The sequence below is a fragment of the Notolabrus celidotus genome, chromosome 8, assembly GCF_009762535.1.
Source record: "Notolabrus celidotus isolate fNotCel1 chromosome 8, fNotCel1.pri, whole genome shotgun sequence".
NCBI classification, from domain to species: Eukaryota; Metazoa; Chordata; class Actinopteri; order Labriformes; family Labridae; genus Notolabrus; species Notolabrus celidotus.
Genome location: NC_048279.1, coordinates 10,602,629 through 10,624,696, shown reverse-complemented (window position 1 = coordinate 10,624,696; position 22,068 = coordinate 10,602,629). Strand labels below are relative to the sequence as shown.

General features: G+C 38.9%; 2 protein-coding genes across 3 annotated transcripts; one reads left to right on the top strand and one right to left on the bottom strand.

Annotated features, from left to right (window-relative positions):
- The first annotated feature begins 874 nt into the window (after positions 1 to 874).
- LOC117817682 (endothelin receptor type B-like) lies at positions 875 to 13,628 on the top strand. Of its 2 annotated transcripts, none has more exons than XM_034690434.1 (8): positions 875 to 1,091; positions 5,317 to 5,870; positions 7,096 to 7,208; positions 7,288 to 7,492; positions 10,530 to 10,679; positions 10,768 to 10,901; positions 11,020 to 11,128; positions 11,223 to 13,628. In XM_034690434.1, the coding sequence occupies exons 2-8, from the start codon at positions 5,475 to 5,477 to the stop codon at positions 11,361 to 11,363; spliced, it is 1,248 nt and encodes a 415-aa protein (XP_034546325.1). In that variant the 5' UTR covers positions 875 to 1,091; positions 5,317 to 5,474; the 3' UTR covers positions 11,364 to 13,628. The 2 variants fall into 2 exon arrangements, with proteins under 2 accessions (XP_034546325.1, XP_034546326.1); XM_034690435.1 differs by having other exon boundaries at positions 893 to 1,080.
- Positions 13,629 to 16,061: 2,433 nt separating this feature from the next.
- polr1d (RNA polymerase I and III subunit D) lies at positions 16,062 to 20,789 on the bottom strand. Its single transcript, XM_034690008.1, has 5 exons — positions 20,630 to 20,789; positions 19,983 to 20,080; positions 19,627 to 19,703; positions 17,867 to 17,949; positions 16,062 to 16,371 (listed from the first exon to the last, which is right to left on the bottom strand). The coding sequence occupies exons 1-5, from the start codon at positions 20,666 to 20,668 to the stop codon at positions 16,324 to 16,326; spliced, it is 345 nt and encodes a 114-aa protein (XP_034545899.1). The 5' UTR covers positions 20,669 to 20,789; the 3' UTR covers positions 16,062 to 16,323.
- Positions 20,790 to 22,068: the final 1,279 nt, after the last annotated feature.

The window sequence follows — 22,068 nt, the reverse complement described above, 5'->3', positions numbered from 1 at the left end:
TCAGGGAAATATTGTGACCTTTGAACATAAACCAAAAACCTTAATTTTGTCTGGCTTTTATGTAAGGTTTCATAATTTTATTACTTTCATTTTTAATGTTATTTTAATGCTGTTTTATTGTTTTATATATTTTTTAACACTTTATTATTTAACTACTCAGTTTTTTTCAATATCCAAGGGCTTTATTTATCTTCAACGTTTTTATCCTCACCCTTTTTATTGATGTATTTTAACTATTTATATTCTTATTGTTATGTTGATGCTTTATGTCATTTTAACTCTTCACCTTTAATTGTTTAAACGAAATCTATTCTATTGCTGTTGGTGTGTATCAGCCTCTACTTGAAAATCCCTTTTTTTCATATGTAGCATGATTTGCCATTTTACTATTTTATTTTTGCTTCCTTCTGTTCTCGTTTCCAATCACTGTAAAGAACTTTGCATTGCGTTTGATTTGTATGAAAGGTGCTGTATAAATAAAGCTGAGGATCAATCGCTCCTTACACAAGCGTATCTTGTGTTCTGGAGTAAGATGCTGCAGGGAGAGCCTGGAGGCGGAACCATTCTCATGACAGCAGTGTTTCTATTGAAGTTTTACAGTTCGTTAGAGGGAACAACTCCTCTTTCATCTGCTCTTAATACCTACACTGTGTGTGCGTCATCAGAGGAAGAAAATGAAGACGAATTAAACGCTTTTTAAAGGCTGGAAAACCTGAAATTGGTGAATAATTTCACATTTCGGGAAACGTACAACAAAAGTCTATGTGCGCAAGTTAATGTGTCCTCGCAGCTTCATGATAGAGAGAAGGATGCTAGTACCTGTAATATGATTGGCTGTCTCTGCAGCTTCCCGGCTCGTGCTTATAAAGGCTGCACAGTCCCTCTGTGCGTCAGAGCGCAGGCAGAGGAGGGTGCGGAGGACCCTGACGCACAGCGGGACACACTGTACACACTGTGAAGTAAAACTTCTGCTGTCCACACAAGTTGTCGTGATTATTCCGAAAACAACGGGCATAAAAAGTAGAACTCTGCTGGATTATTGATCGGAAAACTTTGGCCTTGACCACATCTCAACTCCAGGTAGCGACCAGGTAGGTTTGAACTGATAACGTCATTGCCTGTAAGATAATTAAATAACGAGTTATTTTGAGAGGACTAGTCAAGGAATGGTTTTATTGTGTACACTTTGCCAAGAAGTGGATAACCACAAACACATGACTCGAGTCAGCTCACTGTGCAACTTCAGATCTCAAGGTACTGGCATAATGGAGAAATCTATCTGGCTATCTGTCTATCTGTCTATCTGTCTGTCTGTCTGTCTATCTATCTATCTATCTATCTATCTATCTATCTATCTATCTATCTATCTATCTATCTATCTATCATATTTTCAATCAGTTCTTGTTTTTCAGGTTTAGTATTTGCAGAATGAAAAGCTTCCTAAATTTGTGATTTTGTTCACACACCATAAGAGTTCCTCTTTCTTGACTCTGGAGTTTATATTCTGACCTTGTTGAAGTTTTTATAACCCATACCATGACAATACTGTTGTCATGGGGTCACACAGATGGCAAAAGATAGACCTGCTTTCTTGCAGCACCGCAGTCTGACAGTGCTGATCTATTCGTGTAATCAGTCACAGGATTGGTACACTTTGAATTCCCGACCTGCTGATATGTGCAGTAAATGTGTTGGCTTCCTGCAGCGCTCTGAGGGCTCTATACAATCTAACACATGATGGATGTGTATTGCTGCCCCCAGAACAACTTTTAAATCAAGTGAATGAAGCTGTGCTCAGTTCACAGGCTCTCTCTGCTGCCTAGGATTTATTGGCTCTTTTTAAGTGAGGAGACCACTAAACTCCAGGGGACTGGCAGAAAAAGGATTTTTTACACCTTTAAAAAGAATGGAAATAAGTCCATAAACTTTAATTGTCACATTTGGGTATTTAGGTGTGGATGAACTAAATCTCAGCTTGTTTTTTTTTCCTTTTTATTTTGAATCATTCTCTTATACCATATTGATAAACCAGGTTGTTTGACATGTGCACTGATGTTTTTATTTTCACACACATGCAGCATTCCTGTGATGGCCTTTAGGTGTGCCTCTTATTTCTAACTGAACAATGGGAAACAAAATAAGAACATCTTGCAATGTCAACAGAACACCAAAAATCATGTGCCCAAAAATGAAAAAATGATCACATAATTAAATCAACAGCTCTGTGATGCAGATTGAGCAGACACATTATAAACTTCACCATTAGTATGAACTTAGAGAACGCTGCTTTGAAGATCATAGTTGTTTGTGCATTTTGTTGTGGTATGTAGTCCTGCAATGTACCAGATGTATTATTTGTGAATTTTGTCACACAGCTAAACAGTGTTGGAATTAGGCCTGCGCAATACAAGACACATATGCAGTTTGCTTTTGCATTTTTCATCATTGCAATAAAATATGAGGTGCAATTTTACATTGTGTATATACGCCTCTCTTCTTCTCCTTACACCATACCTGTGTTTGCTACATGTCCCCTCTGAGGTCCAAACAAATCCATCCAATCAGTATAACGCTTAGTTAGAAACATTACAATGTTGCTATTCAAAGGAGAAAGTCAGACTTTGGCGATGTGTACTGCTGATACTCATGTTGCAATCAGGTTGCAATACACATACAATTGAGATTTATCACTCAGTCCTTGTTGCAACATAAAAAAGTCAATCACCTTCTTTGCTCTACTTCAGCTCAGTTCTGGTGTCACTTTTATTTATTTGAGTATTTCGCCTTAGTGTCAAATGTCCTTCCTTTTGCTCCCATTCATAATGTCATGGCCTCATAAATTTATTGTCTGACCCGTTGGATGCTCCTGACCCATGTGTTGAAAACATCTGGACTAAGCAAAATGACTGAATATGAAGAAGTTGAAGGAAGCTTCGAACAGAACTCTTACACATTCATCAGTATAACTATCTAACAATGTAATCATAGTATATCAGCTACACTCAACATTTATAGCACAATATTACTTAAATATGCATACTTTGAGTGTATTGTGCATGTAATGTGTCTTTACTCAAAAAGGTTGTTAGATACGAGCCTCTCTGTCAGTTAAGTGGGCCCATCTGAGTCCTGAGAATCCGCACTGCAGCCTCATAGATGAAAGAATATGTCAAATTTTGTTACAAAAATGATTGGCTCCACTAAAAGAGTGGTTTTACAGTCTCTTCTTAATCTTTTAAAGCTGTCTTAAGACTATAAATATCAAGAAAGAAGTTCCACTATACAAGATGAGGATTCAAAATAACCTGATTTAAACCACATTGATCTATGTCGTTTGGTGTTCTGTTGATTCATTAGTTTATTCAATATTTTTGTTCCAATTTAACCACATGTAAAAGAATTCTTCTTGCATTGCAATTCATTCTCTCTCCCCACTTCTTCCTGTTATCTCATTTTACTGCCTCTTTTTGCCTTCAGGTCACTCCCATGACTCTTGTCCTGTCAGGCATTTCACTGCAGCTCTTACTGTTTCCTCTCGTCGTCTGACTTTGCCTTTCCGGTCCTTTACATTTTCCCCCTTTGTTCCTCAAAAAGGAGCAGTAAACTTTCACTGATCTCAATCTTATTTACTGCCTGCTTTTTTAAAGACGTTTCTTCTGCCTTTTGTTTTCTTACTTTAAACACCCTGTTTTTTTTTTTACCCATCCTTGCCTCTCATGTTACACTAAATCCCACTTTATCTGACCATTGAAAGAACCAATCCCACTGTTACTATCTCAGCCAACTTTCCACATCCGTCTTTCTGAGATGTGAAGCCAACAGAGATAAATGCCGCCGGTGGTTTCCAAAGCAAAAAGTATTAGATTAAGAGGATCAGCCAAATAAAAACACAGCTTTCCGATCAGGTCAGACAATCCCGCTCTGACATGGACTAATGAGGTTCTACCATGTTATACAGCACAAAGACATGATTCATTTGACAGACAGAGACCGTATGGACCTTGGCCAAATTTTTTCAGATAGATTCTTGTGACATGTCTGTGAGTTCATCCATGCGATTTTGTTTCTTTGTGTGTGAACTGAACAAGCCTCTGTCTTTGAGAGGCTGGTCAGCTATTGAAGCCTGCCGTGTGTGCATGTGTATGTATTTGTGTGCTGTTTTAGTCTAATCAGAATTTCATATGTGATCAGAAAGTGGCAAATATTAGACCAAGCCCTTTGTCTGCAATCTTTATGGAGTTAATACGGTTGGCACATCTGCTGCTATTGTGTGAGTGTGTGTGAGTGTGAGTGTGAGTGTGAGTGTGAGTGTGTGTGTGTGTGTGTGTGTGTGTGTGAGTGTGAGTGTGAGTGTGTGTGTGTGTGTGTGTGTGTGTGTGTGTGTGTGTGTGTGTATTTTTGCGCCCTATTAGCATGTCTCTGCAGATATTGCAGTCTTTATCAATAAGCCCTTTTATCCCAAGAGATGCCCAAGGGCCTTCTGGGAGTACACATGACTCTTGAGAGGCCCAGGGACTAGCTAGGGTCCTCTGTTAGAGCCGTAAAATCTCTCTCTCTCTCTCTCAGACACGGACACACACAGGGAGGCTCTTTTCCTTATCTAACCTCAGTTGTCAGATTTTGTCTGTTTTATAGTCCACTGCTCACCTCTCTCTTCTCTTTCAGTTAACCTTGACTCCTCGCCTTTCGTTTTTAAAACTTGTTCTGTTAAATGTTTATGTGGTTTAATTTTTATTTGAAAACACAAATCAATTTGATTTTAAAAACCTGTTTCTCATCAATTCTAAAAACTGCGTTTCAACATCAAGCATTATTGTGTAACCTGCTTGACAGAGTATGGGATCACTATGTTATACTGATGTTGACTTATCTTGTAGATTAAGTATCTGACCTCACGATGGCACAATGACAAGTGGGTTAAAAGTGACATGATATTTTGAAGAAGACATGAATGTGCGCACAAAATGTCGTGCATGAGTTGTAGAGACGATTCACTCAAACATTGTACAATAGTGTTGTAAGATGGAAAGCCAAGAGATCCCGGATGTTGTTAGAATTCATCATCTTTCAACCGTGATTGTCAGAACTTGATCCTGTGCCAGTCCATTCAGGAGATGTTGAGATTTTACACAGAATAAGTACAAAATTTGATCAACCAGTGTTCAATTAAAAGCTCCTAAGTCTAGAAGATTGATCCTCATGAGACCATGAATGTCTATGAGAATACAAACGTTTCCACCCAGTAGTTGTTTGGATGCACTTGCTTATATTTTTGTGTTGGTATGTTGTGTGATGGATTGTCTTCTCTCTTTGCAGGACAATCAAGCTTGGACTCAGACCTACGCTGCCAGGGCCAGAGCCAGGCCCTGTGTGTGGATGTGTGTTAGTGTGTGAAAATGTGTGTGTGTGTTCCTTTAAGTTTGTATTTGTAGTCTGGGTGCCTTTGCGTGAGAGTACTTCTTCTGAGTAAAAGGATGAGGGCCATCGCTCTGTTGTGTCTCCTACTGCTTGTGGAGGTCAGAGCCTTTCGGTTCGCCCGCGACTCCCAGAGTAGCCCCGAACTTTCAGAACTCTCCAAGAGCAACGCCTCTGCCCCCCTCTCACCCCTCGCACCCTTGCCACCCGCACGGCCGAGGGGGCCCTCCCCCCCCATGTGCATAAATCCCACGGAGATAAAGCACGCTTTCAAGTATGTGAACACCATCGTGTCCTGTCTGATCTTTGTGGTGGGGATCATCGGCAACTCCTCGCTGCTCAGGATCATATATAAGAACAAGTGCATGAGGAACGGACCAAACGTGCTGATTGGCAGCTTAGCTCTGGGGGACCTGCTTTACATCATCATCGCCATCCCCATCAACGTGTTTAAGGTGACTTCAAGCATCCTTTGTGTCTGTTTCTGGTGTTCCTTCTGATTGTTATAAGTGACTAACTATGTTTGTGATGTCTGCCTGTCAAAGAGACTCCAATTTTTTTAAACTCGTGATAACATTTCATGTTTACATTAAGCCATAAAATCGCCTGAATTTGTTTAAATATGCAACAAGCTAAAGATTCAGAACATCCTTCATGCTCCATGTTTGAGTTAATTTGTTCTGACTTGAATCTAGATGAACTTGCCTTCACGGTTTTGCCCCATGCTATGAGTACACTGTTTGAAACACATTTCTTGGCGCTGCTTGTGTGTGTAGTTGTTTTTCATCAAGTTTATTGCTGCGGGTATTCTCTTTAATCCACTGTATCCTCTGCGGTTTTCTTCATTTCCTTTTCCAGTATAGAGTGTTTCACCGGTTGATATAAGGGATCATTCAGATCAAACAAAGTCATTAAAGCCAGAAATAATGCCCAACTTCAGCCTTGTTTTTTAGTAATAACTGTGTCATTGTTTCCCAATATTTCCTTATGAGCAAGCTGTAAAAAGCCAGCAGGCTCTGGTATAAATAAAGCTTCTGCCAAACCTGAAACTCAAAGTGTTACAGCAACCCCATGTCCACATTTGAAAATAAAAAACAATATTTGAAACTGAACAGATTAGATTCTTTGATCAAATAAACTGGACCATGTTGCTGCATTTCATCATGATGAAATAAAATGATAGTCTTCCTGATTCATATCTCCTTTGTTTAAAGGACTAACATTTCAGATTTTTGTGACAACACCAGACTGTAATTGAAAACACGACTAGATGATGAGATACAAAGAATAATAATAAAACACAATGAGAAACAGCATCTGCTGTATTGATGAAAGGCTTTGTTTTGACAACTGGAGCCTCATAAAAACCGGCGTTGATAACAAAAGATTTATACTTCCCTGCCAGTGGCTGATAATTATGAGGCACTTATAATGAAATTTGTTGACGGGTTTGTTGTTGCTACCCTGATGCTGAACTGATTTTTTAGCCTCTGGGAGGAGGAGTGTGGAAGGACATAATATTTATCTAGGCTATAGTTGCTGCGGTGATAATGAAAGACACGAGAAAGAAAGGAACCCTAAATGACAAACAGGTCTGCGTGGCGTGACAGGCGACACATCCTGTATTGCTCTTGTTGCTAACGACTTTCCTCTTGGTCTTCCTGTCTTCTTCTTCTCTAGCTTATAGCCGAGGACTGGCCGTTCGGCGTGTACATCTGCAAGTTGTTTCCATTCATCCAGAAAGCCTCCGTGGGAATCACCGTCCTCAGCCTGTGTGCTCTCAGTATTGACCGGTAAGTGGACACTTAATCCAAACACGTAATGAATAACAAGCTCTGAGAGCTGCTAAAGTATGAGTCTGTGTTTGTGTAGCTATCACGCAGTGACATCATGGAGCAGGGTGAAGGGCATGGGGATCCCTCTATGGAAAGCAGTGGAGGTGACACTGATCTGGATGGTTGCTGTGGTGCTGGCAGTCCCTGAGGCGCTGGCATTTGACATGTTGGAGATACCGTACAGAGGCAACAAGCTGCGTGTGTGTATGCTGCCTCCACCACAGGGCATGGGCTTTATGAAGGTAAGGACTTAGTAAGAAGTTAAATTATAACATCACAATGTAAAATATTCAGAGGTGTTAAAAGTCTCTCAGAGTCAGTACAAAGAAAACTACAAATGTGTTTCAGCCACCTGCATCAAAGGCATAGTAATACCCATCATGCATCAGTGTTATGCTATTTAATATAATTTTATTGGATTATTATTTATCTCACATTGATGTGGAAGCAGCCATCAAGAGCTGTTGCTCAGGGTTCCCAAACACTTCAGCCTGCTTTCTCCACATTAACAGCACCAGAGGCTGATGACCCCTTTGATGTGTCACAGCTGGGAGCAAGCACTAAAAGGCCAAAGAACCTAAACACGGACATTATAACAATAAAAAGAACACAACAGACAAAATGTAAAAGTAATCAAATTAAGGAAGCACAAGCAGAACACAAGGTATCTTCATGTGTACTCTGCAGCAGAGATGGAACAAATAATATTTATGCACATTTAAGCACATATTTCTGTGTTTCCCATGCTGCTACAAATTAACCTGCAGCAACTGATACTTTCTCTGTCATTATCCCCTCATCAAGTCATGTGGCAGCAAAGAAAAGTAGAAAACTGGTGGCACCTTTTTTATTTGTATGGTTTTGTTAAAAATTAAATTACTGTTTCTGGGTTTAAATTTTGCCTAATGGTTAAAAGGTGGCCTGCCCAGGTTCAATTCCAGTATGTCACTCCCTCACTTTCTCCTCGTTTCCTGCTCTATCCTCTGTCCTCTACTCTCTGAAAAAAAGGTGTAAAAGCACCACAAAAATATTTAAAAAGAAAAAAAAAACTACTATGCTGATGTATTTTTACATAATAAATAGAATACGCAGTTTAAATCATGAAAATGTTTCCTTGCTTTTTAAAATAATCTCACAACCCCAAGGAGGGTCCCAACCCCCACTTTTGGAAGCACTGCAGTAGCTGGTGCAAATAGAGTTAAATTGGTTAAGATGCTGCTGATTTTGAGCTAAATGTAGCTAAATGCAAATGCCAGCACACCAAAATGCTTACAGTGGCAAGAGTAATATCTTATTTAGAGCAATGTTACATGAGGCATGTTCACCGACTCAGTTTTGTTTGATCTCTTGGTAACATTTGCTAGAAAGCAGTCAACCCAATAAGCTAATATGTTAACAGTGTTTAGCACTAAAGGAATTATGTGAAGCCTAGCCTGATGAGAATGTGATTAGTCCTGTATTTTTTGATAAACTTAAGCTTTTTCACGGGCTGGGGATTGAGGAGGATTAACTGAAACACCTGAACAAATAGGCAACTTCCCAGAGCACCATGACTGTATAAATCGTGATATACACCTCATTAGATTCAGTCTCAGTTTAGGGGCTGGAGCAAGTGACTGGCAACACCATCTATGGATCAGAATGTACAATAATAGATTGTAAATTTAAAAATGTCGGAGGAAAAAGTGCTTGAAATTCCAAAAGCAGTATTTGGAGTATGTCAACTAAAGAAATGAATAACAGCTTTATAAATTCTAACCGCTGAGTACTTTCATGTTCCTTCCAGAAAACATGATCAGTATAAATGTGGCTTGGCGTACTCTGCAGTAACATATCAATTCAATGTGTTTGATAAGGATTGCATGTTATGTTATTGCATACTCATATGGTCAAAATATCCTGCACAATAGATCTGATATTTCAGGCCAAGTCACACCAGACTGTTGGGTGTTGCTCAACATGCTCCTGATGTTACTTTCAATTATAAACATTGCCAGGATGTTTCGCTATAAAGACCAGGACCTCAACAACAGCCACGTACATTCAGTGTTTCTATAAGTAATTAGTGCTTCCAATCTTCTCAAAGTGGCCTTTTCTCATGTTCATGGCATACAGCTGCACAGCAAGACAGGAATTCACAGGGTCAGATCCCAATATGTAAACACTTCACATTTATTTGAATCAGAGGGGTCAGAGGGAATTGCAGGTTAAGGTGGAAATTGGGGAGAAATTGGTTGTCTTTCAACGCATGATTTATCATTTCAGATTTCTGATGGTGGACTTATTTTACAAGAGCTTAAACTGGGATTAATTGATAACATGATTCATCATAAAACAAATTTCAAACACATACAGAAGTTTTTACTTCTGCCAAACTTCAACAAGTCTGAGCCAAACTGATCTCATAACCAAATTAAGAGTGACAGATTTGAGCCCAGATCTTAGAGGATTCAACCCTGAATATTCTTGAAAATAAGAACCACTGTGATATTGCACCGGATTCATGTACAAAACACCTGGATAAATAAAATTTTTTTTTTTTTTAAAGAATCAACTTGTGTTTGTTATTAGTTGTGTTTGTGTTGTTGTGGTGTGATATACTGATATGTTAGATCAGACAGTCAGAGTCAACCTTTTTGTTTAGTCAAACTCCAGATATGTCACTCTATTATGCTGAATGGCCCTTTAATGCGGTTACATGCATTATTTTGTTTATCTTATATGGTCTCTTGTGATGTATTGTGTTTCATTTTCATGTTATCATGATGTTTTCTTTCCACCTTTTATTTGTCTTTATCATTTGTAATAAAACATGGATACTATAGCATGGATGCTATCCTGAAATGTTCATTAATATGCACTGTCCCTTTAAAAACAAATTTAAAATTAAAAATGAATATTTGTATAACATTAGTGGAGGGAAAAGGAAAAGTTTTGCCAGTATTACGTTTTATGAATAGCATGCTGTGTTAACAAGTTGATGGCGGATCATGAACACATCTCACTGTCTGGATTATTATACAAAGAGCTTTGACATCTTTCAAGGGTAATATTAAAGTTCGGTGTGGTCTTGTAATCCAGTCATTTTACTTTGATAGAATAACAAGTCATTATATGTGTGTAACTATTAAATAGTTGAGTGTCTTGGGTCAAGGGTCACAGGAAATCCACATCAACACTTCCAGTTGCACAGTATTTGTTCTGACATGATATGTTTGTAGTAAATTTTAATAACTCTGTTTGTTGTCATTTTTTGACTGAGTAATTTTTTTGTTCCAGTTCTACCACAACGTGAAAGACTGGTGGCTGTTTGGCTTCTATTTCTGCCTGCCTCTAGCCTGCACAGGAGTCTTCTACACGCTCATGTCCTGTGAGATGCTCAGTCGCAAAAAAGGCATGCGCATCGCACTCAACGACCACATGAAACAGGTACAGGAGTGGATGACTGCACTGCTTCTGGACATAAATACGCAATGATACATAAACAGCGTGAATTTTTCTCTTTTCTCGTGTGCAGCGGAGGGAAGTAGCAAAGACAGTGTTCTGCCTGGTGTTGATATTTGCTCTCTGCTGGCTGCCCCTTCATCTCAGCCGTATTCTGAAGAAAACAATCTACAACGAGTACGACCCCAACCGCTGTGAGCTGCTCAGGTAGGAGCACAGACGTAGCTAGCGACGCAAATGAACTGTTAATTTCACTAGCACCCATTGTTCTAGGCATCTCGACTTCCTGTAGTCTTTACTATAAACTTTGCCCTTTCCCTGCCAGCTTCCTGTTAGTGATGGATTACATCGGCATCAACATGGCCTCACTTAACTCCTGCATCAACCCCATTGCCCTCTACTTTGTCAGCCAGAAGTTTAAAAACTGCTTCCAGGTAAGAGGGCACACACTGTCAGAATCAGTGAAGGTTTTTTTAGAGAGCGTCGTCAACAGAGAGCTCATAACTGTGTGTGTGTTTTGTTTCTCAGTCTTGCCTGTGCTGCTGGTGCTATAGGACATCTCCGCTGGATGGACCAGGTTCAGGAGGACGCTGGAAGGGCTCTTGTCATGGCAACGGACTAGACCGCTCCAGCTCCCGCTCCAGTCAGAAATACACAAGCTCTTCTTAAATACACGGACTCACACACATCACACTCCTCTTCTGTTAAAAAACACAACAGTTTCCGACATGGAGAAACAGCTGTGTCACTGCCAAATAGATCCTGATGAAGAGGGGAAGATGGAGAAGTCTCTTGTGAAGGATGAAGAGCAGACCGTAATAAAAAAAAGCAACAGATCAATCCAAACAGATAAACGAAACAACAGGACTGTCACTGTTCAGGCTGGATCACTAACTGAAAACAACACAATGAGACCAAAGCGACATAAATGTGTTCATAAAGCTAACAGAGAGAAGTGAACGTCTGTCATGGTTAATGCATATATGAGGAATGTTAATCAGAGCCACATGCAAAGTAAAGTGCAGGATTATTCATATGTAGAACTATGATAATATATCTTATCTGAGTGCTTCATGTATGGATGACAGGACGGATGCAGGAAACATATGTTCAAACACATCAATAGCTGATTAATTAGCTGCATGATGTCATCAAGCCCCCTCCCATGCCCTGGTGACATCATACCAGAGTAAAATGGGCCCCACTGTGTCTAACAGCCATGAGGAGAGGCAAACATCGAACATCTGTTGCCAGGAAATGGTTGCTGCTTCAAGTGGTCACATGGAGGGCAGCTGTTGTCCAAGAGAGTTGGAGGACACCAGATGATTCCCATCATACTACAGAAAAGGTCATTATTAGAAATTGCACTATTGCAGTGTTCAGGCTGTTGGTCTCTGTTTCCACTTAGGTGAAAGTCTCAACCTTTATGTGACAATGTAGCTTCTATTTTTCTAAGAAAACACCGCAAAACACTCAAAGTCTGTTTGCTCTTCCAACATGAGGTATCTATTTATGATTTCCAAACATTTCACCTCTGTCCCTCTGTGGTCCTGTCTCTGTGGCAGGAAATTACTTTAAAAATGTCTCCTAAGAGCTGCTTAAGGAATATATTTTCTAAACCTGATTCATTTCAAAGCTTTAAGAAAGGAAGGAAAGAGAAATCCTGTACAGATGGTTGTTTTTAAGAGTTGAATGTTTTTACTGGAGATTTGAAGAAAATCATTTTTCTACATAATAGAAATTATTTAGATATATTTTTTTTGTTTTTCTTGAAATATAGTAAATGATTTCCTGCTGATAATATGTGTTTGAACAGCAGTTGTGAACAAGTAATGATCTCATACTGAAAAATGAAATATGTGAAGTGAAGGAAAAGAAATGTGTTCCTGGTATTTTTGATAGCTAGGATTTGGAGGTCTGTAGCTGGAGTTAGCTGCAAGTCAAGTGCTCATTAGTCATGTACTTGTGACAAATCTTGTGATGCCAATACAAGGAAACAGCTTTTACTGTCTCTGGCTCTGTACAGAGTCTAGATAATGTGTTATTTGTTGTATCTTTTTGGACGATTTGCATGTTCAGATTTATTGGCTGTGAGATGAAGAAGCAAAGTTCACATGTTCTGAGTTTTCTGTAAAACTGGGTGAATGTGAAGGTCCTTTTTTTAAATCTGAACCTGTGTTAATGAACCTGACAAGGTGTTTGTTTACACTGAAGCATTCTGAGATAGTCTTGATACATGTCTTATAGTATACACATGACAAGGGTTCATTGAAACACATTATGTTGATCATGCAGCATGCAGTCTGAGAACTCATGATCACAATGAGGCCTCTTGGGGGAAAAGGCCAATTTTACATGGCTACCACTTTACTCAGCAGATATCCAATTTACAGTCAGGTGAGTGACTCCGGACATGAAATCGGGTTCTTGGATTGCTTTACATTCAGCCTCTTCATCTGTCCACTCTTTTCCCCCCATGCATACACAGTCTGCTAAAACATGACAAGTCACTGCCACACACAGACCTTACAAGGAAATCAGAACAGTCATGATAACAAATGATGCTTACCTACATGCTACATTCATATGCAGACATCTTCTTATAGAGACAGTCCATTTATCACTGTGTGCCATTGTCAACCTGCCTTCAAATACATCCTCATGCATCTATGTACTGAGCAGCTTTGTGCCCGTCTGAAGGGACAGGTCACTAAGGTTGGAAATAAATTGTAATGTGAATGTTGACGCAGATTTTTTAAATTACATTTATACTGCAGTATTTGAGAGTATGGATTAATAAATATTATTTTATAGCATTTGTTTGAGATATTTGCATATAGTCCATGTATTTAGGGTCATTTCTGGCAAATAACAATGTATTCTCATAGTTGCTGACCAAATATTTACTTTTGTACAATAAATCTGTATATATTAGCAGATGCTTGTTGAGGTTCTTATTATAGCTTCTTAACATGATCTAACACTTTTTTTATGTGAAATGAAGAAGTTTATACTGATGGGTACTTTATGTAGCATCCTCTGCTATCATGGGTCGATGGGTGAATCTGACATTGTATTAAAGTCACAGTCAGTGCCTTTTCAGCAGTTGACGGTATGTAGTTATGCAGCAATGCACAACAAAAGCAGGAAGACTGCAAATATTTCTGTGTTGGGATTTTGTATGTGGGAAATGTACACAACAGATTTGTATCCAAGCATAAAGATACATTTATTCTTATGTGAGCAAAACTAAATATTTACACAACTTTAGATTCACTACTGTTTTCACAAGCTTTTACAGTAAGTAACTTTTCCTACAATTGATCATTGTCTACTTGGCCACTTTAAATCAGAGTATGAGATTCCTTTTATAAATTCTCAAAATTCCCTCAACAGCCCCTTTAAAATCTGAAAACATCTGTGTATGAGAAGTATAAGCGAACATAAACACTTCCTCTGTTTTTAAAGAGGTTAAATATTACGTCACCTGCATCCTGACTTTGCTAAAATCTTAGAGGAAAGGTTGTATTTGGATAGAATCTCATTTCAAGGACAGATTTGTCAAGAGAACATGTCAAATGACTCTTTGCAAGTGTTGACCTGTTTGAAAAGATTACTAAGACATCTTTAGTTTCAGGGGCCAGTTCCAAGAAACACGTTTCTGGAGATAATTGCTGAGTGACTAGCCGGGAGGATCTTTAACATTGATCTTTGCAACAGATTTCCTAAACCTCTCTCTCTTCTTTTACTCAGTAAATTGTTTCCTGGAAGCAGCCACGAGTCTCACAGGGCGGAGGAACTTACAAATAGCGGCTGGCTACTTTATTTTCTCAACTGGCTTCGGAGTGACTCAGAGAGGTCTGCTTGTGAGGTTCAGTGCCAACGTTACAGACTACTAGCACTGCCAGAGGGAAATAAAAACTGTTTCTTTTTTCTTGACATCTCATAAACCACATGAAACTGGCTTCAGTCAACATGTGTAGTTGAACCCTGGGGTCAACCCCATGCTGCATCAAACCAACTGCGGGGGGTTTTCAACTGGTTATGAAACTGTCTGAGTTTATTACTAGCGGCTGAATATGACCCATAAAAACAAATTCAAGTATCAGCAGGACGGCTGATTATTTATATATGGTTATTTTGAATGCCTGTCACCACTGTCACTGGGCCAGATCCATCCGAAAGCACTTACACACAGTTGCTGAACACGTGCAAGGTTTCACGGCGAGGAGAGCGCCTGATAAAAGGAAGCAGGAGAGGAAATGTACCTTACAGGTACTGAAAGATAAACCATGATGTGTACAGGTGTTGCAAAAATGCACACACATGCACAAAATATAAATTATTGATGACTGCTTCAATGTATTTTCGATAAAAATGTAATAAAACAACAACTCAATTTTGATGGATAAAGCTACAGTTTGATGGATGACAGTCTTTAAATGAGAATCTTGTTGAAACATTTGGTTTAATGGAATTTCTTCTTTAAATTGGTGAACCAAACATACATTTAAGTGTCATCATATGTTTCCAATAAACTTGTTATTCGCAAGTAGTTCATCACCCACAAACTTAGCTCTGTGCTTTATGGCAGACGATCATTTGGAAGACGAACACATCAGGCATGGCGCAATACTCAAAATTATTCTTGGTTAATTTAATAACAGCAGGGCTTCAGTTTCTGTGCCACTGTGGATAAATCATTTTCTGCAAACTAAGTATTTAAGCCTTGTGCTCAAGTCTTTTGTTGCTTTGAAAGATCACAAATCCTCTCTTCCAGACTCTGAAAACTAACATGGCGGATACTTTGGATACATGTTGCTGCTACACAGAGCTTTCAGAGGTTCAGCAGTTACAAAAAGTTCCCTAATTTACACTAAAAACCTGACTCATTTTGTACTTGAGTGGATCCTGATACCCATAAAGGACGCATTCCAACGTTTGTTAAATTAGACTCAAGGTAAGTCACTATTTCTTCCCAAAACTGTGTTGATAATCACCAACGTGGCTCAGCATGAACATGTGACTGACAGAGGGAGATGACTGACCTCAAATAACTTGAACCTCATTATTTACACTAGACTCCCCTCATCTTTCCTCTCCGTCTTTCTGGCACTGTAAGAAGTCCCTCACACCACATTCCTCTGCTAATAAGGACTTTCTAGATTACACTTCTTTCTCCGCTCTTCAGATGCTGCTTAAAATGACAGATGAGAGCAATTTTGTATTTGAGAGTCACCACTTGAGATCTGGAAATCCTTCAAACAAAGTTATAGGAGTTATGGAAATAATGTCTGAGTGTTATTCTCCAGAAGTCTTTCCATGACATTAAAGGAGGAGAAGGAAATGAAAGTCGTGTTGGCCAAGTTTACTGTCTAGAATGTCTTTTACTTATCCTTCCAGAGATTTGGGAATGATCAACACAGGACAGATACACATTTATCACACACGTCTATCAAACATCAAATCAACATAATGTAATAAAAAACTGTACACACATTTTCAAGGTGAACTTTTCTTCATCTAACTCATAGATATCCAAAATGTGAGAAATCCATGTCCTGTTTTTACAGCTTGTGTTGAGAAACTGTGTCTTGACAGCGTCACTGGCACACATATGTCATGCTCTTCAATCCATGGGTTGCTCTTGCCCATCTTTGAATTCACTAACCCTTGCCTGGAACAAAATAAAGGGGCATGCAGTTAGAAGTGGAGTTGTGACAGTGTGGGAACTGTAAATTAAATCAATGCAGGACGATTTTCCTTTCAGCAGACCGCTTATATGCTCGGCCAAGCAGAGAATCCAAGGTTCTTCCTGTGTCCCACGTGAAAATAAAATCCTTCTGTGGAAATTATGGTTGCTTGCTTTTCTTTCTCATGGGACTGTTTAGCATGGCAAAAGCTGCTGACAGCTGACAAAAGAGTATGCCTAATGATTCGCCTTGCTCACAACTCAAGGGTTTGCTACTGCCAAGGATCCGCTCCGTTCTGATGATTAATCAACAGAAAATGTGGATCTGTGAATGGCCTGTGGACTGGCCCAATTAGGCTTGGAATGTCACCCACCTGTACCTTATTTCACGGATGTAATCCAGACACTGAGACGCATCACATGTCAAGTGATCACACAAGTTCAGAGAAATTCTTTAACTACAGGGCGTTTGAGACCGACAAGCATGAGGCTTTATTTTAAAGGTACTCTAACTTCTGTTCTGTAAGCAGGTGTCTAAAACATATTTTTGAGTATGTCAGCTAAACAACAAAGTTTATCCAGCCTAGTACATTATTAATCATATTTGATGGAAAGCAAATTAGAGCTAATTTATGCCTTTGATATCACATCGTAATTTGTTTTATTAGATCAAAAGAAATGTCCAAACCTCTGGGCCCCACATGGTGGGAGCAAAGAACGTTTATGTTTGTGGTGTCACTGATTGCGCCAAAACATATCCAAGTGGCCAAAGTTTGCCAAGTACTTCATCACAGTTACTTTTGCAGCCTTTAGAAACAAACTAGAGCATCTTTTATTTCTAAAACACTTTTTAAAACCAAGTTAAATGTTGTTCGTCATCATGTTTACACACAACACATTCATTCATTCATTCCATGGTAGGAAGGGGTCTCTGCACGGTTTCCAAATGCTCATATTGACTCATCTTTTGTCATGTGATGACACACCACTAAGGAAAGGCAACTAAATTTAGACCCTAGTTCCTGCTGTCAAAACGCAGAGTTCTTCAGAAGGTCCCTAGTTATCTGAAAAGTTCCTGCTGTCAGAAAGCACCTCTACAGAGCCATAACAGACGACGTTACGACAACTTGAGAGCTTATGCCTCTCCGCCAGGTGCTAATACATTATGCATTCCTTTTTTACTTTCGATTTTTGTTGCCGTTTTCATTTACTCCTGTAACTACGATAGAAGAAGAACCTTTTGGGACCCTTCAAAATTATCCATGTGTCTCAAATTACAGACATGGGGTAGTTTTACGGTAAACTACTTAAAAACTGTGAAGTTTACTGCAAGTGGCAGGTGGATTTTAAGATTACTTGGGTTTCTTTATGAACTGATGGATGGAAAAGCTTAGCCACAGATCTATACTGAACCACTACAGCTTAGTTTTTGTTATTAAGACACCAGAGGTAAGTGAAACGAATAGACAATCATTTTTACCTGAAAGGTGTTGAGAACATGCTGGCAGACATCATTGAGCTCATTCAGGCCTCTCCGCAGCGGCTCTGTAGCTGGAAGTCCCCCTGAAACAGACAAACAACTACAGTTCATCTGAAATGATACGCCATGATACATCCTGAGATTTCCCCGCAAACTTCAAGACAACACTTGCATCATTCACTGATGAGGGCTCACCTGGTAACAAGACACCATTAAGGTGCAGTTTAGGGTTCTGTGGCTTGTTTTTAATGGACGTAGCATCCATGACGTCACCCATCTGTTTCTGAAGCGCTGTTTTGAAGCCAATCGTCGGTGGGAACCATATTGGAAATGCTGAACTCAACCTAACTTCTGTTGAGCTAGTGTGAAGTAAAGAGGCAGGCTTTGAGCCTCCTCGCCAACAGCTACAGTGTTCCCGCCTGTCAATCAAGTCAGCTGTGCCTCTCATAAGGGAAAACTCGTAATCTTCATATGGTCTTTGAAATTGACGCGTTGTAAAAAAATTCACCCCCTGTACAGTGTGTGCCGATCGACAAATTAGCTATTGAGACTACACTCGTTTTTTGTACCAGGCTGTAAACGTGTTTATTGCTGCTGTATAGATCGGCTTTTTTGAATAGGTGTGTACAAACACTGCATTTTTCAACAGGCAACAGGTTGCTGCTTGGTCCAAACTAATCAAAATGTTGTCACAGATATGACGTTTCCACTCGGTTTGGCCAATCAGTGAACAGCTTTGTTCTTAACGGCTGTGAGCCTCATTGCCTCTAAATAAGACAACGGACAATCATAACTGCCCCCTAAGTAAGGCATAATGTATGGTTAGCACCAGAAACATTTATCAATCAATTTATCGATTGTCTTGTTTTCATTTTCTCTCAATTACGTATCAAAACAGATGACATACTTACTCATCACCACACACACGAGCATGCAAAAGCACAGCATGACCCCAAATATCAACACAACACATATTTCAGTCCCCTACGTCTTATATGAAAACATTAGACATCTTTGGTTTGAACAAAAATAATTTAATATTTTTCAGTTTCTTGTTATTAGTAGTAAATTTGAGATCTGTTTGACATTCATTAAACAAATTACTGATTGTAATCACAACTATGTTTGACCAGCTTGTTCTGGCCAATTTCATTGATTAATCAAAAATGCAATACTAATAAAATGTGAATGATAATGACTGTTCATTTTATTTCTGTTCCCTATGGACATGGATTCACGCTGCGGTCACAGGAGTATATATAACCTACAAAGACAGATAGACATATAACTAAATATGAAAGCACAGTTGAAACCAGGGTTTTTCCTGGTGCCTTAAAGCTCATCTTGTCTTACTGTGATACAACTATGATGAAAATTCTACAGGCGTCTAGAAGCTTAGTTTGAACAACAAAAAACAACTTGTTTTTTCAGTCTTTCATGTGACACGACAGCTGTTCTTTGAGGGCAAATTTTGCGGAACTGATGACAGATTGTTTTGTGTGTGGAGACGAGAGCTAGAGTTTCCTGTCAACACAGCAAGGAGGGGACGCTGCATATGTGAGTGGGTGAGTTTAAGTCACCAGCTTTTCTTGTTTGTGAGTGAACAAATTAATATCACCAGACTCCAATCAGAATGTTTGTTGTGTCATGCAGCTCCAAAATGTTAACTCTCTAGCTGTCCACTGCATGAATACACAGACAGACTAAGTAAGAAGAGAGAAGAGAAGTATGACTGATGGGAGTTAAGAGGTGTCTCTCACCTCGAGTCTGAATGCGAAAGTTGATCTTGCTCTCAGAGGGATGGGTGATGGTGTAGCCGCAGAACTCTACGTCACCGCTGATGGGAAACAGAAAAATGAAAGCAACATCTGAGATTTTCATCAATGTTTTGCTTAAATGGGTGGAGATGTATTAGTGTTATTTCAAGTTTTCCAATCTCAACTGATCCCAGCAGACATTTACAGACCGAGAAGAAAAACACTTGGAAAGGAATTAGCTTAAGGCTGAGCGTCTTTTTGGGACATGATTATTGAAATAATCAGAAAGATATCAAAGAGTTGAAGGAGGAGATGATTCTGCTCCAGCTGGGGTTTTATAGTGACAACATAACACTGACCTCTTCATAATCATATATCTGAGGGAGTTGCCCAGTGTATGGTCTTCATCGTGCAGCACAAATGTCACACAGCCCTCATCAGCACCATCTGCCTGGACCTGAAACACAATACAAGTAGTTATTGAAACACAACAGAACCAATCCAAGTCTTCAAAGACAGCCTCCATTATTCATTTCAAATAAATGAGTGAGAGATGTTTCATTTGTTTGGTAAGAAAACTGTTTTACTGCAAATACGTGTATTATCTTGGAGATATGGTAAGCACCATTTAACATGTTAAACAGCACTGGTCTGTCTGAATGCTGCCGCCCCCATGTGGGAAAACCATCAAACGAAGATAATGAAAAGTATGAAAGGTGAATAATGTTTGACCACATTGTTCACCATAGCTTCATAAAGAACCGTTCATACGTGTATTAAAACGACTACAACAACGAGAACAGCTTTTTAAGTAAGTTGAGTTTCACGTGGAATAATGTTTTGCTAGCTTCAATAGCTAAGCTACCCACATGAGGGGTCCAGATCATGGTCCAGATATGGTCGAAAAGCTGTCATTATCCAGAATATGTTCATTACAACTATACCTAAACAACTGTGTATAGATAAAGCTCAAAACTCTGTAAGCGCAAATCATTTGGAAACTTACCATTTCCAGTACAGCTTTCTTTTCGCTCTCCCCGGCCATGCTTCACATTATAACTAAATGTCATTCAATGTGGACTACAGGGCTGTGATTCCTCGGCGCTGTCTGACAGGCAAGGGTGGCTAGACATAAGATGTGTTTTTTTGTCTACAGTGACTAACACAGCCCTTCATGTCAGTAAATTACTATATCATATTTTCAATGCATTTCTTTAAAACGAGGCCTATTTTTCATGCACGTGTTTTTTCCCCCCAAATGAATTTAACAACAATTAAAAGTGACTTAAAGCTGCTGTTGGTAGAAATGTTGTAAAAAACGTTGCTTTGTTTCTGCTGGGTTTGGAGAAAAGGTCATAATACTCATTGGTACTCATCGGTAAGTGGAGTAATTTGAGACTATTGTGAAATCTCTGCGTTTTCCAATGCCTTTGTATCAAGCAATGTTATTATTCCCCTTGTTCCCTTTATTACAGACCAATCATAGCTAATTTCCCATCCTCTGTCCTGATTGGTTAAGGGGCCCCTACTACATCCTCCGATTGGTTAATGAGTCCGGCACTATCATGACTGCACACTTGGGGGGCTAAGAGGAAATCCGGTTGCGAGGGGAACTTGTAGCTTTAAAATTACATGCTAAACATTTTTAATCAGTAGATAACTACAGCAGATTTGTTTCTGCTGCCATTCTCAAACACTGAAGCCACAAACCTTTATTTTGTTTTTTTCAATATGAAGCGATTTACAGAAATATCAAAGTATTTGAGAGTATTCAACATTTGGACATTCTAAGAGTTTCAGTCCAGCATCAAAGTTATTCCCTCAGATTCACTGACTGAGATGCTACAGTTTCTATTTCATCAAAAATAAATAAAAAATAGTTTTTAAAATAACAACTGAGTCTACTGAACCATTGCAGTATCAGTTAAATTGCGCGCAGGACGTTTTTGTTTGGTTTGCTGTTTTCTTTTTTCTTTTAATTTGGAAATTTGGATGTGTGTATGTTTGTATGTCTATATATTTTTGTATATATATAAATTTCTGTATGTATATGCGCATATATTTTTTATTAATAATATGTTTATCAAACTTTTATCATTATTGTCATTATTATTATTTTTACTTTTATGTATTATTATTTTTCCTTATGTTTTATGTTAAAACTGGGGTCACAATTATAGTCAATGTTATTTGTAATGTTGTCCATTCGACATCAGCAAATATCTTAATGCAGCTATTATTTTCTCTAATATCTCTACTTGTATTTGTTTAACATTGTCTTAGGTTAACAGGATTTTTGTACTTTAAAATAAAAATGGAATCATATGTGCACTGTTGATGCCACTATAAAAAAGTCGCTCATATTTGTATCTGTTACCATTATTGTATTATCCTGTGAATTATAATAAAAATAGTAAATAATAAAGATTGCCTGCAAGACATCCA

What these genes read in the sequence shown, in the direction of transcription:
- LOC117817682 (XM_034690434.1), top strand. Translation starts at nt 5,475, where the DNA reads ATGAGGGCCATCGCTCTGTTGTGTCTCCTACTGCTTGTGGAGGTCAGA. An exon ending in TGTGCTCTCAGTATTGACCG is followed by an intron (nt 7,209 to 7,287) that starts GTAAGTGGACAC and finishes GTGTTTGTGTAG; the next exon opens with CTATCACGCAGTGACATCAT. An exon ending in AGTTTAAAAACTGCTTCCAG is followed by an intron (nt 11,129 to 11,222) that starts GTAAGAGGGCAC and finishes TTTGTTTCTCAG; the next exon opens with TCTTGCCTGTGCTGCTGGTG.
- polr1d (XM_034690008.1), bottom strand. Translation starts at nt 20,668, where the DNA reads ATGGCCGGGGAGAGCGAAAAGAAAGCTGTACTGGAAATG. An exon ending in AGATATATGATTATGAAGAG is followed by an intron (nt 19,704 to 19,982) that starts GTCAGTGTTATG and finishes GTTTCCCATCAG; the next exon opens with CGGTGACGTAGAGTTCTGCG. An exon ending in CTTTCGCATTCAGACTCGAG is followed by an intron (nt 17,950 to 19,626) that starts GTGAGAGACACC and finishes TGTCTGTTTCAG; the next exon opens with GGGGACTTCCAGCTACAGAG.